The following is a 20,398-nucleotide window of genomic DNA, read 5'->3' as shown; positions in this document are numbered from 1 at the left end:
GCTACAAGAAGAAGAGTGAGGGATCTTGCTGCCTCTGATTCAGAAATATAGGATTATAATAGCATGTTTCTATCTTGTGACTTGTTTTGCTGGTGTGTCCTTTTGTTTCTGTGGGATTTGAGAAACTAGCTATATCACAGCTAATTTGATAATTGTAGGGGAAGTACTCGATTGCTCGAAATTATGGATTCTATGTGATATTGCAGAAGAAAACATGTTTATCGCATCTCAGACTGAGTCTTCCTTTCTGGGACAGCCAGGGACAGAGGGGGGGAGAGGGGTCCATTTAGGGGATGGAGCTTTGGAAAACAAACTACCGGAAAAGAATTTGTTTCAAAGGTGTGGTTCTGGACCACATGGTGTAAATGAAGAAATGGAACTATTAGGCTTCTAGATGTTTTATAATCCTTTGCCAGTGGTCATACTCATTGATAGGGCTTCTACTCCAGGATATATGATAGAACAGTAATTCTGTACTTGTAGCATAAAGATTGCAATCATTTTACAGTGGGCCCTCGACTTACAGACGGCTCAACTTACAGACTTTTCGAGTCACAGACTTCTCTGGCCGCAAAATTTAGGTTCGACTTGCAACCAGAGAATCGACCTACAGACCAGAAAAAAACAAAAATGGAACAAAAATGGAACAAAAACGGCCAGTTACGGATTAATTGGTTTTCAATGCATTGTAGATCAATGGAGACTTGACCTACAGACTTTTCAACCTGCAGCCACCGTTCCAATACGGATTAATTCCGTAAGTAGAGGATCCACTGTATCTCCCATTCAAGTTTAAAACTGTTATGCTCATTGAAAATGAGATAACCAGAAATGACACTGGGCCATTTGCAGGTATAATTGAAGGGAAGAGTTATTTAAGTTTAAACAAAGAACACAGAGAAAAGAATGCCTTTTGTTAATTCAAAAAGGATCAAACATTTTCATGTAGAAAATCGGCAACATTTCATGAAGAAAAATGAGAACAGTCACAGAATCATACCCTGTTGTTCCATACAGGAATCTTCCCATGCAAATCAGTCTATGATTTCATTTTCACTAAAACTGTTTGACTAATAGAGTCCCAAACAAACTAAATACACTTTTTTAAAAATGAAACCTGTGGCATACAAAATCAAGGCCTACGAAATGAGTGATTGCTTGAAGTATTGTCTAGCACCAACTAAAGCTCTCTCCAGCTCTGACTCAATTGTTGTTTAGTCATTTAGTCATGTCTGACTCTTCGTGACCCCATGGACCTGAACACGCCAGGCCCTCCTGTCTTCCACTGCCTCCCGGAGTTGTGTCAGATTCATGTTGGTCGCTTTGATGACACTGTCCATCCATCTCGTCCTCTGTCGTCCCCTTCTCCTCTTGCCTTCACACTTTTCCTTGATTCTAATAAGCAGACCCAAAAGTCCCGAATGATATCTCAACAAAGCTGGCAAATCAAAAACATGATTAGAACAGATTCAGCACAAACATGTGAAGGGGTCGGCCCTATAGGTCCAAACAGGTGAGTTCAGCAGAACCTCCTCCTAAAAATCCAGATGGGAGACCCTGGAGAGGTTCAATAGAGAGGCTAGTTAGGAGACGGATGAGTTAGTGAGAGAGAAATTCTTCTCTTTTCAAAGGGAAGGGGCTCAGGAACCAATATTTTGGGGAAGAGACTGAGGGGAGGAAACAGTCCTTCTCTCAAGGTCCAGTGGCTTTTTGTTCTATTGACACCCCTAAAGTTTCCCTGAAGTTTGACTTCTTTCTCTTCTTTCCCAGTTGCTAACCACAAGGTGGTTCTTCATTGGTGAACATATTGGGGTCAAAACCTATGGAAACCATTCTCTATTGTTTTTAGGGGGTGACATAATCATAGGCACTGTATCTCTGTATAAGGAACATCCCAGGCTCATGGGGTAACAACTTTTCCAGGGGTCTATCATGCATCATGTACAGTATCTATCTCCATACTGGCCCATTGTTTTGGGCTCAAAGTAGCTGTGTCAGCATCATGAAGTTGTTCCCAGCATCCCATTTTCCAGGCAACTAACATTTCTTGCCTTATATGGGAGCCAGACCTCTATCTGAGCCTTCTTCCTACCCTTTCTTCTAGCTTGTTCTCCTTTTGAGCCTCCTGTTCCTGACATATAGGTGTCTTCAGGATAGGACCTGAGTATATCTCAACATGACTAAAATACTGACCCAGATTAAATCTGGAACAAGCCTTTTATTATCACTGTACAAGAGTGCAGTGATGTTAATGTGCAACACAGCAAAACAACCTTCTAGATGGCAATTCTAAAAATGGGGGCACCCCATACAAAAAAATTAGAACTTTGAAAATGGACTCTGTTTCAGCACCAGATTTTGTGCATATATAACAGACAGTCTGCTCTTGCTCTATATAGGATTTGGGGGTGCTTCAGCAAAGAGTTTTTGAAGTTGTGATTTTTAAAAAAGTAAAACACTTTCCCCATGCAGAAACAAGTGACCTGAAACATCCACACAACAAATAAATTGGGGAAAAAAAACCAATCTTCTTATCCTGAAAGAGAATGGTTGGCCCTACCCACTTTTTAAAAAATTTGGAATGAATCCAGTCTTCGGGGACTAAAATATTATTCTTCAAAAAAGATATTTCTTGTGAAGCAACTAGAATGGCCATCAGTCAATGGGTGATATAAAAATTTAAGAGAGGGAGGGAGGGAGGGAGGGAGAGGAAGGAAGGAAGGAAGGAAGGAAGGAAGGAAGGAAGGAAGGAAGGAAGGAAGGAAGGAAGGAAGGAAGGAAGGAAGGAAGGAAGGAAGGAAGGAAGGAAGGAAGGAAGGAAGGAAGGAAAAACTGAGTTTTCTTGTAAACTGAGCATGCATGGAACAAGCTAAGCAAGAGCATTCCAAAGTAGATACATTGCTGCACCTTCCTGCCTAGAGCAAGGAGACGTTTCAAGAGCAATATCAAAGGCCAACCTGAATAGTGAGAACACTAGTGTCAGGAGTCAAGAGAGTCTAAAAGATTCCCTCTTCTGCTCACTACAATCCACACTTGTTGAAATACAGCCCAGACAATTGCATTGTGTTTCAGGGAGTAGTGGTTTACAGAGGTAAAAAGGGAGTCAGCTTCTGGGATTTTCTCCTCCATGATGTCATTTTCTGAATGGTTGTGAGCACAAGAGGGTGTCCTGTAGACCATCTAGACTGCTGTCATTCGTGTTCTCAACATTCAGGCTGCTCTTTGCTGTGTAAAACCTGGCATCTTTTTTTCCTGCTTGCAACATTGGCATGATATTGAGAATCAATATTTGGCCGTTTCCTTGGATTTTGGATCACAGACATAGAAGCACAATATCCCACATTCTTCAACTAGAGGGTGTTTTTTTTTTTTTTTTTTTTGAGGAATTGAATAAAAAATTACACAGATGTCATTAGATATTTATATCCTGTTTCTCCGAAAATAAGACCTAACCTGAAAATAAACCTTAGTATGATTTTTCAAGATGCTCGTAATATAAGTCCTACCCCAAAAATAAACCTTAGGTAAGTGAAACCCCACCCTCCACCATTTTGCAGCAACCAGAAGAAGACAACATGACTGTATTTGAGTAAATGTAGATTGTTGTACATGGAAAAAAAAAAATAAAGCATCCCCTGAAAATAAGCTCTACTGCATTTTTGGATGAAAATTAATATAAGACCCTGTCTTATTTTTGGGGAAACACAGTAGTATGGACATAGCATACAGACACACGTTTGCATTTGGGGGAAGAAAGAAGGGAAGGAATGTTCATTCTCTCCTCAGATTATCATGTTGGACAAAGTCATAGAATCATAGAAGAGTGAAGTTGGAAGGGGCCTACAAGGCCATCAAGACCAACCCCCTACTCAGTGCAAGAATACAATCAAAGCATATCTGCCAGGTGATAATCTAACTTTTTCTTGAATGCCTCCAGTCTTGGAGCACTCACCAACTCCCGAGGTAACTGGCTCCACTGTCGTACTGCTCTAACGGTTAGGAAGTTTTTCCTGATATTCAACCCAAATCTGGCTTCCTTTAACGTGAGCCCATTGTTGCGTGTCCTGCATGCAAAGTCCTTTAAGAAAGAACCAATTCTTTGAAGGAATTGATGATATAACTCTACTCCTCCTCCTAAAACTCTTTAAAATTATCTACATATTAGAGAAGTGAGAAGTTATATTAAGGAAGCATGTCCATCTAATCAGATCTTGAAAGCTGAGTTTAGAATCATTGCATTTTTGGTAGTTATTTGAGATTTAACACATTTTAATGAGTTTTCTCAGTGGTGGTTTCACATCCTTTATTAGGTTCAGCAGTTCTCTTAGCAGTTGGATGAGTGCTGCTGTTCTGGTACCTTGGACAAGGAAGTCTTCTACATCTCCTTCTGTCAGGCAGAGCTTATTCCCTCCCTGAAGACTGGCACACCTTGATCAAGAACCAGGATATTCTGGTAGTGACCGACAAATGTTCACGACTACTCTTTGTCTGTAGCAAAGTGTGCGTGTCTTGGAGAGTTGCATTTCGCTAGAAATGGGCCATCACATTTTTTTCATAGCTCGTAACAGTTCTCATAAGGAAAGAATGCAAGATAAATGCCCTCATGCAATGAGAATGGGCCAGTTCCTAAGGATTTTCAGGGCTAGACATTCTCATAAAATGCTTATACCCCTTGTAACACTGTTCAATGAAACATTTATCAGCCTATTTGACAAAAAACCCAACAACAATATAGAGGAGGGCCAGAATCTCTTCTCAATCATCCCAGAGGATATGACACATAATAACATGCTGAAGCTATAGGAAGCTAGATCTAGGCTGAAAATCAGAGGGGAGGGGGAAACCCTCTTAACTGTTAGAGCAGTACGACAATGGAACCATTTACCGCAGTAGGTGGTGAGCACTCCAACACTTGAGGCATTCAAGAGACAATTGGACAACGATCTGCTTTGATTTGGAGTCCTGCATTGTGCAGGGGGTTGTACTTGATGGTCTCATAGGCCCCTTCCAACTCCATGATTCTATGTTTCTATGATTCCTGCTGTGTGTAGGCCTTCCATACAATCAAATGCCCTTGAAAATGTGGGTTCTTCCTCATTTGCAGAAGCTACATACTAACAGGAACCTCTCCTCTTTGATATGTTGTTGCACACATGGAGAAAGCAAGCGTGGGGGCAAAATGTTCCCCACCTACAATTTTAATAATAATGTCCAGCCCTAAAATAGGGCTTCAGCCTACTTACAAGAGTATAGCTTTAGGACAGTGGTCCCCAACCTTGGGCCTCCAGATGTTCTTGGACTACAATTCCCAGAAGCTGTCACCACCACCTCTGCTGGCCAGGATTTCTGGGAGTTGAAGTCCAAGAACATCTGGAGGCCCAAGGTTGGGGACTACTGCTTTAGGAGACACAGAAAGGTTTAGATGAGGCTTAAAGCAACACAGTAATAAAGTAAATGCAGTGGATCTTTTCTGATTCCAGACACTCCAAGCAACTTATATGGATATGGACATGAAAGTCCAAGTCAAATTGAGAGGATAAGCTGGGAACAGGCACAATGGTAGTTGTGGTAGTTATTGTTTTTACATTCCACAACATAATTCTTGACCATGATATCATGGGTTAAGACATCAGCAATCATTTTCTGTTTCCTAGCTTAATGGTGTGTGATCCAAAAGGACACACCTTAACTCGGGTCTTTAAAGAGTAGAGATATTAACTGAATATTGGTAAAGCCTGTCTGAATGGACATGGTGGCACTGTGGGCTAAACCGCAGAAGCCTTTGTTTGCTGCAGGGTCAGAAGACCAGCCGTCGTAAGATCGAATCCACGTGACGGAGTGAGCTCCCATCGCTTTGTCCCAGCTCCTCGCCAACCTAGTGGTTCGAAAGCATGCAAATGCAAGTAGATAAATAGGTACCACTTCGGTAGGAAGGCAAACAGCATTCCGTGTCTAGTCATGCTGGCCACGTGACAATGGAAAGTGTCTTTGGACAAACGCTGGCTCTACGGCTTGGAAACGGGGATGAGCACCGCCCCCTAGAGTCAAACACGACTGACTAAAATGTCAAGGGGAACCTTTATCTTTACCTTTAAAGCCTGTCTAAATTGCTGTGGGTTTCTTAATTGATGATTTTACTACATAGTGGTCAAAATCCTGTTGCTTCACATAGTAAATCACAAGAACAGGCCCACTGACTCCATGGGGTGAGTCAACTCCTCCATAATTTCCATTGATTGAAATGGGTCTACTTTAACATTGGCCTACTGTGGTAAAGTAAGTTGCAGTTAGAGTAGGTCTATTTGAATCAATGGAACGTATGGAGGGGTTGAAACACCAAACCCACATAGATTCAAAAAGCTTCCTGTAGTGTGATTTACTAGACTTACCAACAGGATTTTGACCGCTGAATGATTATTTTGCACAAACAATTTTTGCAGCAATTCTGCTAATTTAGACCTTTCAGTTCTCCAGTAGGTGAACTGATGTAACCTATGAATACATACTTTTACAAAAAGAAAATAGAAGGAAGGAAGTCAAGCAGGCAGGGAGGGAGGGAGGAAGGAAGGAAGAAAGAAAGAAAGAAAGAAAGAAAGAAAGAAAGAAAGAAAGAAAGAAAGAAAGAAAGAAAGAAAGAAAGAAAGAAAGAAAGAAAGAAAGAAAGAAAGAAAGAAAGAAAGAAAGAAAGAAAGAAAGAAAGAAAGAAAGAAAGAAAGAAACCCATTTTTGTGGTTGCTCTTCTTTAATAATCCATCATTTTTTCTGAGAACTTTTCCTTAGTTTCATCCATAGCAACTATCTAAACAAAAGCAGAGCACTATGAAGGCACAAAGCAAATCCCACAGTCCCCATCAGGGTGGTATAATCATGAACTGTAATAAAGAGACAAATGTTTGTGTCTCTTGGTATCTCTTGAAAAAAAAAATACTATATTTTTCCTGAGATGTCATAAAAATGTTTCTTCTTCTTCTTCAATCTTTCATGGGAATTCTGATCTTGTGTAAGTCTTCATCTCCATTATAATTAGGAGTTTAACCATCTTGACTTCAACTTCACCTGTAAGTCCCTGAGGACTATCAGCACATGGACAAATACTAGCTGGAGGAAGTTATTAATATCTGTTTCTTTCTTTCAAGTTTGACCTGGAGATCCTCGGGGGGCTATGCTGTGTCTCTCTGCTGAGTTTGACTGATAATATCCGGCATCCTTTGTCAGCCACACAGCAGCTGAGGGTGTGTGGCCATTTCAATCGGGCTGTGGTAACCCAGCAGGAGATAATGTGGCGGCAGGTGAACTGGTTTGTAAATGGAACTCTTCCATTGAAAATAATGTTATTTGCTCCATTATTATTATTGCCTTGGCCTGAGGTGACGTGCCAGATTCCTATTGCAAAATGTACCACCAGTGACCCTCTTCCTATTCTTCACAAGCATCATCAGTCAGGAGACGTCATCATCGGTGCCATTATGTCTCAGATCTATGTATTCTCTGCTTTGGCGACCTTCAACAATCGTCCCTCTCCTGAACTCTTTGATGACACAGTGTATGTTGTTTTTCATGAAGCACAGAGAAAGCCACCCATCTTTCCTTTGTTCAAGGGCTGAGTCATAAAGGAGTGTGAGTTCCACTGAATAGTTGGAGATTGACTAGCATTCTCTATTGCATCTTTGAGTGCATGATGAATCTTACAGCTATGTATGTGGTAGGCTTCTCGGTTGTTGTTTTTTCTTTAGAGTAATACCAGCCCTGTATCTTACATCCCAAGTATTCTTCCATTACCAGGTTGATTGTTTCAAATTTCCTAATGATAAAGAGCACAGGTTTGGTGGAGGTGGTTAAATCAATCCCTGTTATAGTCTTAAGAACATGAATTTGATATTTCTTCACTCATCTAAATTAACACTTGGGCATTGATGACATACAAAAAGAAAAAGAAGAACTGAAAGTATTTATTTTATTTTATTTATTTATTGGAATTTTACCCCACCCCTCTAGATCATGTCTACTTGGGGCAGCTTACAAAATAAAAGGGCACAGTATAAAAAGATAAATAAAATTATACAAAATTTCGATTACAATTTCAGTTAGAACAATTAATTTAAAGACTAGATTACCAAGATGGAATAGCATAAGAGGGAAAAAAATAAGAGAGATTTAGTTGACTGGAGGGAAGCCCTGCTTGAATAGCCATGTTTTTAACTGGCTTTTAAAAACACCCAGCGAGTAACTGACCGTGGGCCAAAATTTGATATTGTGAATGATAGATGTGTCTATCTGTCTTGAATGCCGAAACCTCTTTTGTAAATCAAAGATAACAGGAACACTCCAAACCTGGAAAGAAATGTGATTATGTCTGGAACACATTTGGGAGAAGCGTTTAGAAACAATCTTCTGCTGAGCAGTATCTTTTCAAACAGGTTTGGGAAGATAACAGTCACTGAGTGATTACATTATTTCTTCAGACTTCTGTGGTTTGGGGTTGGTATGTATAATAGATTGGAATGTGGCACATTATTCTCAGTTAAATGCACGATGATATAGCATGTCCCTCTAATTCTAGATTCATGGTTCAAATCTACCAGCATGTCCTGTCCTTGGCTTTCGCTGTCCAGGAGATCAACAAAAACACACAGATAGTACCCAACATCACCCTCGGCTTCCACATCTATAACAGCTATTTCATTCCAAGTTGGACGTATCATGCCTCATTGGAAATGTTGTCTGCAAAGGGCAAATTCATGCCCAATTACAATTGTGATACTGAGAACAATCTCATGGCAGTCATTGGAGGACCTAACCCTCAAGTCATTCTCAACATGGCAAACATCCTGTGGCCTTTTAAGCTTCCACAGGTAAGGCAAAGCAAAGCGTGCTGCTTATATACTGCTGGATGAATTAATATATATATTTTATTTATTTAAAATATTTTTAACCCAGCCTTTCTTTGTAAAAAGGACCCAAGGCAGCTTACATCATAAAGACAATATATAGAACTAAACATACTAAGTATACAAGTACTTAAAAGGATCAAACAAATACCCCTCTAAAAACAGTGAACAAAACAACCACCAGAAACACATTCACAGCTATAAGGTACAACCATTCATTTAAAAACTCCACTCAGGCAGTTTGTCATGTAGGGAAAGCTTGCCTGAAGAGAAAGGTATTTGCCTGCTTGCGGAAAGAAAAGAAAGATGGGGCCAGGCTGGATTCCTGTGGGAGGGAGTTCCAGAGTCTGGAAGCAGCAACAGAAAAGGCCCTCTCCTGTGTCCCCACCAAATGTAGTGAGATCACGGTTATGAGCATCTTTCTATTGCCTTGCATTAATTTGAACTTTGATGTCAATGTTTTATCTAAGAAAAAAGTGATGTAATATGGTTTTAAATATTTCTTAATGTGGAATTTATTGATGGGTTATCCTTCAGAGAAAGGGGAGACAAGAGCAAATACCGCATTTTTCCGTGTATATCCCCATGTATAAGACACCCCCCCCCCCCACTTTTTCAATCCAAAATTAAGAAATCTAAGTGGGGCTTAGCAAGTGTATGGGAAAAGGGATCAAAGCACTGCAGGATCACTTTGATGCCTGCTTTCCCCTCCACTTGTTTTTGTTCTCTCCTCAGCTTACTTCCATGTACTGTATAAGACGACCCTCAATTTTTAGTCTAAAGATTTTAGACAAAAGTATAGTCTTATACATGGAAAAATACAGTATATTTCACCAAAATTCAGCCTGACATTCTCTCCTTGTGACCAAAGAAATTAAGCAAATTAATTCAACTTCAGTTATCCCGATCTCTATCTTATAGAAGTGCCATTATCATTGGTAGAAGAAGCAATCAATGCTCCACTTTGTGGTTTTATGTTGTCTTTCGGTTTTAGCGTCATTTGAATAGCTAGCTAATGAGTTAAATACACTCAAACACACAGAAACGTTTGCTTCTCAGTTAAATATATGAATAGAAAAAAATAATTGAATTTATGAATAAATTACTATTGCATATATGGCTGCTGAAGGGCTTAGTAGAGTCCCTGTTGCATTAGGATAATGGGGACATGAATAATGCAGAATCATGACAATGAACGCTATGCTGCTTTCAGTGCGCAAAGAGACTGGTGCAATTCTGCTTACATATATCAATTGTGTTCACTCAGATGTGTATGGGCAATCATTATATGACTCTGTCTATATGCATAGAATTGCAGAATATACCTCTTGTTCTGGAATTCCAGGACATTCTCTGAAACTACAGTTCATTAGGAATGGACTTGAAATGTTCTTTGGCTACCAGACATTGGAAGTGTAGGTGATCACGGAACAAAAGGAAGGCTAAACGCCTTAGAGAAAGTACAAAGGAGAGTCAACCACAGATGTCCAAGCCAGCGGAACCTCAAGGCAATGCTCTGAGAACTCTTTTTATTAGCAAGATTACATAGTATGTCGTGAGAATTCGGATAGGATACTATTATTTATTTATTTACAATATTTTTTAGCTGCTCCATTACCAGTGGTCTCTGGGTTACGATTAGGTACTAGTTACCTAATCGTAACAAGGATTGGCTGAAGAAACTCTTTGATCTTATGCTCTAGGTAAAGGTAAAGGTTCCCCTTGACATTTAGTCCAGTCCTGTCTGACTCTAGGGGATGGTGCTCATCCCCGTTTCCAAGCCGTAGAGCCAGCGTTTGTCCATAGACCGTTTCCGTGGTCACGTGGCCAGCGCGACTGGATACGTAACACCATTACTTTCCCATCGAGGTGGTACCTATTTATCTACTTGTATTTACATGCTTTGAACTGTTAGGTTGGCAGGAGCTGGGACAAAGCGATGGGAGCTCACTCGGTCGCGTGGATTCGATCTTACGACTGCAGGTCGTCTGACCTTGCAGCACAGAGGCTTCTGCGGTTTAACCCACTGTGCCACCACATCCCTTATGCTCTAGTTCTAAGCAAAAGGGCAGAATGAAGGGTTGCCCTGCCCGTTTGCAGCTAATCCTTCCTGTTGAGGAGTGTGTGCACATCACTGAAACAGAATGAAGCTACAACCGTTAAGCAGAGGTTTCCCACATTGAAGATGTGTTTTTTTTAAAAAATGGAATTCTCTCTTTCCATGTCCTCCTTTCCTTTTACTGTGTTCAGCTCATATATGGCTCTGCTCCACTGGTCACTGAAAATCCCCAGGCTGCTTTCTATCACCAGATGTTCCCAAATGGACACCATCAGTATCAAGGTATTCTTCAACTCCTGCTGCATTTTGGATGGACGTGGATTGGGGTGGCAACAATGAATGACGACAATGGAGAGAGGTTCATCCATGAAATACTCCCCAAATTTGCCCAGGAAGGTATCTGCTTGGATTTCATAGAAAGATGCCCAGTAATTACATATTCAAACGACGTTGGTAAAATGATAGAAGAGGGGATAAAAACTTGCCGTGTGATTATGAGCAGCACTGTTAATGTGGTGATACTTCATGGTGAAATTGATGCCATGATACTTTTGAGATCCTTTCCTGATTTGTCAGAGTATGAGGGTATATCAATAAAAACAAGAGGTAAGGTCTGGATCATGACTGTTCAGATGGACTTTACATCACTTCCCTTTCAAAGAAGCTCAAGCATAGACTTCCTCCATGGTGCACTATCCTTTTCAGTTCATTCTGAGGATGTATCAGGATTTCAGAATTTTCTTCAGACCCGGAATCCTACCTTGGAAAGAGATGATGGCTTTATTTGGGTCTTCTGGGAAGAAGCCTTCCAATGCTCATTCCCTGATTCAATGAGAGACATTCAGTCTCGGTCAATCTGCACTGGGGAGGAGAAGCTGGAGAGCCTGCCTGCCTCTGTATTTGAAATGAAAATGACGAGTCACAGCTACAGCATCTACAATGCCGTCTATGCTTTGTCACATGCCTTGCATGAGATGCATTCATCTCAAATCAAACACAGAGCAAAAGTGTATGAAGCAAGACTGGATGTTCTGAAGAAACAGCCATGGCAGGTAAGATCCTGAATGCATAAAAGGAAAGAAGAGCATATGTAACAAGCATGAGGGTGATTTTAAAGAAGATAAAACCCAGTCTGTGCTAGTCGATGTTCAATGAAGGGCACATTTGCTTATCACACAAAACATCTGGATCTCAGTTTTGGCAGATACAACGTCAGGAGGCCTAGTCTACTTTATTTGGTCAAAGACATCTGAAAGTGGCTGATTGAAGAAATTCAGAGTCTTAATGGTGTGAATCCAACAGGGTCTAAAGGGGAACAATGCTTCTCTCTCTGTTATTGGCAGGCCGTTTTAGAAAAATTCTATATTTTCCATGTCTAATGGGAAGAAAAGCAAAAATGAGGAAATTGATCCTCACTAGTTCCAGTGTGGTTACTCTTGATGGGGTGGTTTGGAGGTGATCCCTACTACATACTTTGGCATGCCCTCAGAATCCTCTTTCAACTTTTTATGAAGCCATTTGTTTTTGAGTTTCCATACTGTTTTATTGTTGTTGTTATTTTACTTTCTGGCTATGCATAATTTGATCTGCCAGATGTTGGGCTGATCTGTCTAGATGCTTTGCTTGAGGAAAGCTGGATTTGGGCAGATCTGAAAGAGAACCAAGTACATGACCCATCTTGAAACTCACAATACAGTATCTAATTGGCTCCTTTCCTTTTAGGTTTAATGCTATTTTAATATTATGTTTGACTTTTTATATGTTAAACCCATGAGTAATGTCTCAAAAAAAATCTAATGGGACTTCTCTGAGACTTTTTTTTTCTCATTTTGGTATGAACAAATGTCAAGCTGCATAGAATTACCAGGATTCCATTGCAGGAAGGTGCTGGAGAAATGAAAAGTGGTGCAGAATCATAGTAATTCCTGTACAGGATGAGATCAACCCTGTGCAGGATTCACCAAGACACGGCATTAAGCTGAGCAAAATTTGTTAGGAGCTACAGACAAAAAAATTCTAAGCGTGGTGGGTGAGACCAGGCTCTTATTTTAATGAAATTATTTTCGGGAAATCTTGCAAATACAGGGGGAAGTCTGAGTTGGGAGTTTTGTAATGTTGAAATTAATTAAATTCCCAAGAATGACAAAGTTTGCATGATCTTGTCATATCTCTAAATGGGAAAACTGGAAAATGAAACAGGAAGAATAGGATGAGCAAATACATATTTCTAATCACATTATTTCTTTCGATGGATTTTGGATTTTGGTATTTTGACTTTGACTTTCTTTTTTGGAAGTTATGCAGGTACTTATCCATAAATAGGTCAGGATTTTTTTTTAAAAAGGAAACTGAAAGAATAAAATGAGCAAATGTGTCTATATAATGAAACTAGAGAAAGGCAAGAATTTAAAAAGTAGTTGTAAAATTCATCAAAATCACTAATTTGTTGATTTGCATTAATCTGAATTGATGCCTCCGGCAAATAGAAAACCAGTGAATATTTAGTGATTTTTTTTTTTGTTCGATTAGTTGGGCTATAAAAATGTGCCCCATGCACCTAAAGACAAATCACCAAAGGCTTCCCCTGAATCTCCTCTACAATCACTCCCAGTTTGTTAAAGATTGGGTTCCTTCAAGCCAGTTGCTAAAAAGCACTTTCTTGGAGGGACCCATTTTGTAGCTGTATAACTTGGATGTCCTAAACCCAACCTTCACCAATCTTGTCAGGCTTGTAGAGAAGAGTCAGGAGAATGCTCCCTGCAATTTTGGCGTCTCTATGTGCATGGGGGGCTGTTTTATAGGGTTTTAAAGTCAAAATGAATCAACAAATTGATTCCTCAATCAATCAGACAAAAAATCATAAATTTGTTATTTGTGATTCGTGAACCTTGGTGAATTATGAATTGAATTCCTTTTTTTTCCTGATTCATGCCCATCTCTAAATTAAACTATTTCTGCCCATGGTTTCTGGATTTTGCTTTACTGACATTAACCTACTATTTAACATTTTTATTGCAATGCAGGTTTTAGTTATTGGTATTCTTAATTAAAAGGCTAATGTGACATGTTTTAGACATCTTTAACTGTGCTGCAACAAGATGATGCTTCTATTCCCAGGTTATGGATGTTTGAGCACATAATATCCCATCTTTGTAAAGCAACTGTCTGAGCAGAATTTCTAACACATTTTCTGGACTCATTGCCTAACAATTACAAGTAGCAAGAATTATCATTCTTTTCTATACAATATGAATTACTCCCCTCTTCCCTTTGGTCTCCTCTCATATTAGTTTTCATTTCCAATTTAGCTCAACCACTTTTTGAGAAGGACTTCATTCAATAACAGTGCTGGAGCAAAAGTCTCCTTCAATCAACATGGAGAATTAAAAGCAGGATTGGACATTATCAACTGGGTCACCTTCACAAACCAATCCTTTCTAAGAGTGAGAGTTGGAAAATTAGATCCCATGGCATTCCATGGAGAAATGTTCACCATTCAGGAAGAAAATATTGTGTGGCCAAGCAGATTTAACCTGGTAAGGGCCAACATATGTATATGGATTTGGAAGTCATTTCCCTAGGGTCCCAGAATATCATTGCAGTTCATTTGTAATAAGAATTTACCTATATTCACTACTTTCTTCATTTTTGGAATGAAAAAAATGTAATAGATGTCGGAGGTTGCAAACAAACTGAAACTTAATCCAGACAAAACAGAGATGCTCCTGGTCAGACAAAACACAAATTAGGGGATAGGGATTCAGCCTGTATTGAACGGGGTTATAATCCACCTGAAAAGTCAGCTTGGGTGTTCTCCTGGACACAACCCTAAGGTTGAAAGAACAGGTTTCAGAGGTGGTCTTAGCACACTTAAAGTTGGTAGGCAAACGGTGTCCATTCCTTGAGATGTCTAATCTGGCCACAGTGACACATGCCTTAGTTACATCCCATTTGGATTACTGCAGTGCATTCTACCTGGGGCTGCGTTTGAAGACAGCTCAAGCATAAAGGATAAAAACTGGATTGCCTCTTATCCTTCACCCACAAGAATTGGCTCCTTGCTTTGAACATCTGACAGGAAGGTGGATTATGGTCCCGTCCCTGATGGGGACAGTTGTACCTATTCAGGTTTGACAGTGCGAATGTAAGGAAGGAAGTTTCTGTTCCGTTTCCTTTTTAAGATGAATCCTCACACACTTCTTCATATTTAAGATCAAAAGAATTCAAGATTTAAAAAAAAACTGGAAATGTGATTTATCAAAATTGACAGATCTTTCCCTGTTCATGTCTCATCAAAATGTAAATATGTGCCTGGGTTCTGTCTGCCATTTGCCAGTTTGTGTAAGACAGGGATGTTGGCAAGTCTTTGTGTTCTAGTCCCAGGTCTGAGTCCCAGTCTTTGGTGCCAAGTCCCAAGTCTGAGTCCCTATTAAATGCAAGTTTTTTTTCCGCAAGAAAAAAAGGGAGAATACAAGTGGGTTGTGAGTCAAGTCCAAATCACTAAAACCATAGTCAGGGCTGAGTGAAGTCACCAGTGCAACATAAATCTGACTTGATGGTGACTCCCTCAACTCAGGTTCACAACCCTGGTGTAAAACAGGTCTTAAAGCTTCGTAGAATATCACCCTTGCTTCCTTTCATTAATCTCAAACATAGCTTGCCCAGTTCTGATACAGAGGAAGTAAAACAGAGCGATAATCCATATTAAAAATACAAAGGATTCTCCTCTTTCCTTCAAAACAGGCACAGCCTCTTTCTCTGTGTAATGCCTATTGCCGCACAGGTTACAGGAAAGCCAGGAAAGAAGGGAGCCCATTTTGTTGCTACAATTGCCTTCAATGTCCAGAAGGGAAAATTTCTAACTTCAAGGGTAAGCAGTTCCATATTCAGAGTTTCCAGATACATTGACAGGTATATTGGATGTACAGTGGTGCCTCGCTAGACGCTTACCCCGCATGACGGTTTTTTCGCTTTATGGTGGTTTTTTTTGCGATCGCCATAGCGATCGCAAAACGATGTTTATATGGGGTTTTCTCGCTTGATGATGAATAGTTCTCTGCTTCGGGAACTGTTTCTTCGCTAGAGAATGATTAGAAATAGCTGATCGGCGGGTTGCAAAATGGCTCCCCGCTGTTTTCAGGACCGATTCATCACTTTACAGGGACCGCAAAATGGCCGCCCTATGGAGGATCTTTGCTGCACAATCAGGTATTTCCCCCATTGGAACACATTGAGCGGTTTTCAATGCATTTCAATGGGGTTTTTTTCGCTTGACAACGATTTCATTGTACAGCGATTTTGCTGGAACAGATTATCGTCGTCAAGCGAGGCACCACTGTACTTTATGGGTGTAAAATTCTATATTTACTTCATTATCATGGCAGTTTAATGTTCAGCCTCATTTATTTCAATGAAACAAATACAGGGTAGCCCTATTTCAAACCCAATACTTCTTTTCTAGACATGGATGACTGTTTTCAATGCCCACAAGATCAGTATCCCAACAAGGAGAGAAATGATTGCCTTCTCAAAGATGTAAGCTTCTTGTCTTATGAAGAACCTTTGGGGATCGGTCTAGCTAGCTCTGCTGTTTCCCTTTTTCTCATCACAGCGTTGGTGTTTCGGATATTCACTAAGTACAAGGACACTCCAATAGTCAAAGCCAACAACCGGAACCTTTCTTACACCCTCCTTGTCTCCCTGATGCTCTCCTTCCTTTGTGTTCTGCTCTTCATTGGACAGCCTGGAAAAGTGGCCTGTCTCCTTCAGCAAACAGCTTTTGGACTCATCTTCTCAGTAGCAGTTGGTTGTGTTTTAGCCAAAACGATTATGGTAGTTTGTGCTTTCATGGCCACCAAACCAGGGTCCAGGATGAGGAAATGGATGGGGTGGAAAATGGCCACCTCCATTGTTCTGTTCTGCTCTTTGATCCAAGCCAGCCTTTGTGCTGTCTGGCTGGCCACCTCTCCTCCCTTCCCAGATCTTGACATGAACTCGATGGCTGACAAGATAATTGTGAAATGTAATGATGGATCCACAATCATGTTCTACTCTGTCTTAGGCTTTTTAGGCTTCTTGTCCATGAGCAGTTTCCTTGTGGCTTTCCTTGCCAGGAAATTACCAGACAGTTTCAATGAAGCCAAGCTGATCACCTTCAGCATGTTGGTCTTCTGCAGTGTCTGGTTTTCCTTTGTGCCCACCTATCTGAGCACCAAGGGGAAATACATGGTGGCTGTGGAGATCTTCTCCATCCTGGCCTCCAGTGCTGGATTGCTGGTTTGCATCTTTTTTCCAAAATGCTACATCATTTTGGTAAGGTCTGATTTGAACAACAGAAAGAAGCTGATAAGAAAAAAGCATTAAGAATTCGAATGTTAATGGTCTTTATTCAGTAAAGGTTTCCTGGTGATGAGGGCATAGACTGAATGAATCATATACTTGCAAAGGATATTTTCTTTCCTTTCTTTTCCCATTCCTGATTACTTTATTACCCATTGCATCATATATGTCCCTCACACTCCATCACTGCGATGCACAATAACTCTTAACAAAGTATTTAGTTAAATAAAAGTAAAGAAAAGGCTCATTTGAAAGGGTGCAGAACATCTTTATTTCATTATTTGAAAGTCACAACGACTTGAATCATTAAAAGGAGTGGAAATCCTCTATTCCTACTTCAAATTCCCATTCTTAGTGAGCATCTTGAAACTTCTAGATTAAGAATGAAGGTTTGAATGTTGTTGTTTTAGAAGATATAGTCAGGTTAGTCTGTTTAAGCATATCAAGTGAGAACAAATTGAAACAGGAAAAAACAACACATACACATATATATTGTGGTTTGCATATATAAAAAATGCAGTTGTGGCCCGCTGGACGATTACCCCGTATAACGACGAATCCGCTTCACGACGATGTTCATCCCCATTTCCAAGCCATAGAGCCAGCGTTTGTCCAAAGACAGTTTCTGTGTTCACGTGGCCAGCATAACTAGAGACGGAACACTGTTACCTTCCCACTGAGGTGGTACCTATTTATCTACTCACATTTTTCCATGCTTTCGAACTGCTAGATTGGTGGGAGCTGGGTCAAGCAACGGGCTGTCACTCCATCGTGTGGATTCGATCTTTTGACTGCTGGTTTCCTGACCCTGCAGCACAGAGGCTTCTGTAGTTTAACCCACAGCGCCACCGTGTCCCCAACCTCCGGCTCTGCGGCCAGATAATTAAATCACCAAGATATTCATCCAGCTATTCATTATTAAGCCCCATTAAAGGAGAGTTTCTGTCCAAGTACAGACTTTGGGGAATTGCCAAATGTATGACAATGGGATGGGGAGACATTGCATCAAAAGGGTGAAAGTTATGGCAATTTCTTGCTTAATATGACTTGAAAGATAGCTAAGGTACATAGCTACCATTATTGTTAGAAGAGCAGAGGTCATCCTATGACTAATAAGTGAACATCCAACAAGCCACTTGTATGCCAATGTGTTCACTACCTTGCCATCCTGGAATAACAATTCCAACCTTTCAATTGGCATACAAACTCCGGTATTGAGAGAGATGCAAGGTTCAGAATTTAGAAAGTTGGCCAGTCTATTAATTATGTAGAAGAAATTCTGAGGAAAATAGAGATTCAATAGTCAGATTGAACAGGAAAGATGTCATTGTGGGCAACAGAGTGCTGCTGTTAGAAACTTCCTTTTTAAGTTTCAGGATACACATGACACAACTTCTGTCTCATTGTGTGTGAGCTGTACACATCCCGAAAAGGAAGACTTTTTTTGTTCCAATTCTCTTCAGACACTGGGAAAAGTTCAGTGCAAACACCACCTAAACACACGCACACTGAGTGCGTAAATGACAAGATAAAGCACACAGACACAACCCTCTATTGCAAAACTAAGCAAACTAAGTGATAAAGGAGAAATCAATCAACCTCCCTGACCCCAAACTACAAAACCACAAAAAAAGGGGGGGATTTCCTTTGTCTTCACTTGATGCCTTCTTTTTATTTAGTCCAATAGGCAGGCCACAAAAATAATCCAAGAAATGAAAGTCTTTCCACAAGAGAAACTCAAAGGGGGGAATCTTCAAGAAAACCATGGGGGACATATCTAAAAAATAACCCCAAAGGTAATACATCAGGAACTCCTCACGACACTATTGGATGAAACATTTCTCAGGCTATTTGACAGACAAAGAATAGAAGAAATGGCACCTAAAGCTTACATGAAAGAAAGGGCACAAAAGAAACATAGAACTTTCATGTACCACTGTTTTAAAAACACAAATCTGGGACTTTTGCTCACATGTAGAGCCTTCATACAAGCAAGAACCTCTCTTCTTTGAGATGTTGTTCCTCACACAGGGAATGCAAGAAGAGAGGCTAAGCACTCCCCTTTCAGGGTTTTGATAATACTGGATGCTAGAGTGACTGAATACGACTTCAGTCGACTTACAGGGGGATTGGTTTCGGAAACATAGCAATGTGTCGCTGCCGAATAAGGCAAAATACTAGCAACATGCTAGCAAGATAAATCAGAACTAGAGATGGGGACGAATTTTTTAAAAAATGGTGATTCGTTTTGATCTGTAATTCATCAAGGTTAATGGATCAATGAATATGAAGATACGAATATTCTTCAACAAATTGATGAATCTATCAGTTGATTCATCTGCAATTTAAATGGCTATAACACCTGCCCCCCAATGACCTGGAGATACCAAATTTGCAGAGACGCTTCCTCAGATACTTTCCTACAATTCCTGAAAGTTTGGTGAACATTGAATCATGGGCCCCTGAGTTATATAGTCAAAATATATAAGCAGGCAGCAGTTATCCCGGTGAAGCGCCTGGAAATAGCAGCAGGCAGGAGTTCTACAAAAATTGGCCCACTGGACTGATGTGACTTAGTTGGAACTTGGTCCAAGGAGTCAACTGGAATCGGGGCAGCTGGACTTCTGCCTGAGGGGCAGGTTTACAGGCCGGCAGGCAAGTAGGCAGGTCTTATTTTTTTCAGGAGGACTGGAGAGTGGCTAGGTGGGCAGATGGGTGGACAGAGAGGTGGGCCCAGGCAGGCAGTGCGTTAAGGGAGAGACTTTCCTTGAAGCCCTACCTCTTTGGGTTCAGTGAGGGGAAGCCCAACAAGGGAAGTTTCACTTTGATGAATGACAGTCTCTCCACAGTAACGGAATCCAAATGCAAACGGTGTAGTTGGAGTATGTCTCTGAGATGGGAAAACACACACTCACTCTGGACACTGGTGGGGTGTGTGGAAAGGAGTTCCATAGCCACATTGGACAACTGATTAGTTTCCTTGCCCAGTAATGGAAGGGATCTGACTGGGGGGGGGGCTGAGGGGGCTCAGCCAGATATTCCTGTACCATTATCTCTGCTGAATCCTCCTCAACTGGCTGTCTTTCTTCTCAGACAAGTGCCAAAGTCCCCA

The 20,398-nt window shown here is 40.6% G+C and overlaps 1 protein-coding gene across 1 annotated transcript; it reads left to right on the top strand.

Moving 5' to 3' along the window:
- The first annotated feature begins 6,536 nt into the window (after positions 1-6,536).
- LOC140708310 (vomeronasal type-2 receptor 26-like) lies at positions 6,537-19,076 on the top strand. The gene is made up of 5 exons (XM_078378444.1): positions 6,537-8,852; positions 11,139-11,999; positions 14,256-14,483; positions 15,691-15,817; positions 16,409-19,076. Exons 1-5 carry the CDS (start codon positions 8,526-8,528, stop codon positions 17,308-17,310), a joined length of 2,445 nt encoding a protein of 814 aa, XP_078234570.1. The 5' UTR covers positions 6,537-8,525; the 3' UTR covers positions 17,311-19,076.
- The last annotated feature ends 1,322 nt before the right edge of the window (positions 19,077-20,398 follow it).

The sequence above is a fragment of the Pogona vitticeps genome, chromosome 6, assembly GCF_051106095.1.
Source record: "Pogona vitticeps strain Pit_001003342236 chromosome 6, PviZW2.1, whole genome shotgun sequence".
Classification (NCBI taxonomy): Eukaryota; Metazoa; Chordata; class Lepidosauria; order Squamata; family Agamidae; genus Pogona; species Pogona vitticeps.
Note: the sequence above shows the minus strand (reverse complement) of the source record. Positions and strands in the feature narration are given on the sequence as shown.

Excerpts from the sequence above, each read along its gene's own strand:
- LOC140708310 (XM_078378444.1), top strand. The coding sequence starts at position 8,526 with ATGCACGATGATATAGCATGTCCCTCTAATTCTAGATTCATGGTTCAA. Across the intron at positions 12,000-14,255 it reads TGAAGAAACAGCCATGGCAG|CTCAACCACTTTTTGAGAAG; the intron begins GTAAGATCCTGA and ends TTTCCAATTTAG. Across the intron at positions 14,484-15,690 it reads GGCCAAGCAGATTTAACCTG|GCACAGCCTCTTTCTCTGTG; the intron begins GTAAGGGCCAAC and ends CCTTCAAAACAG.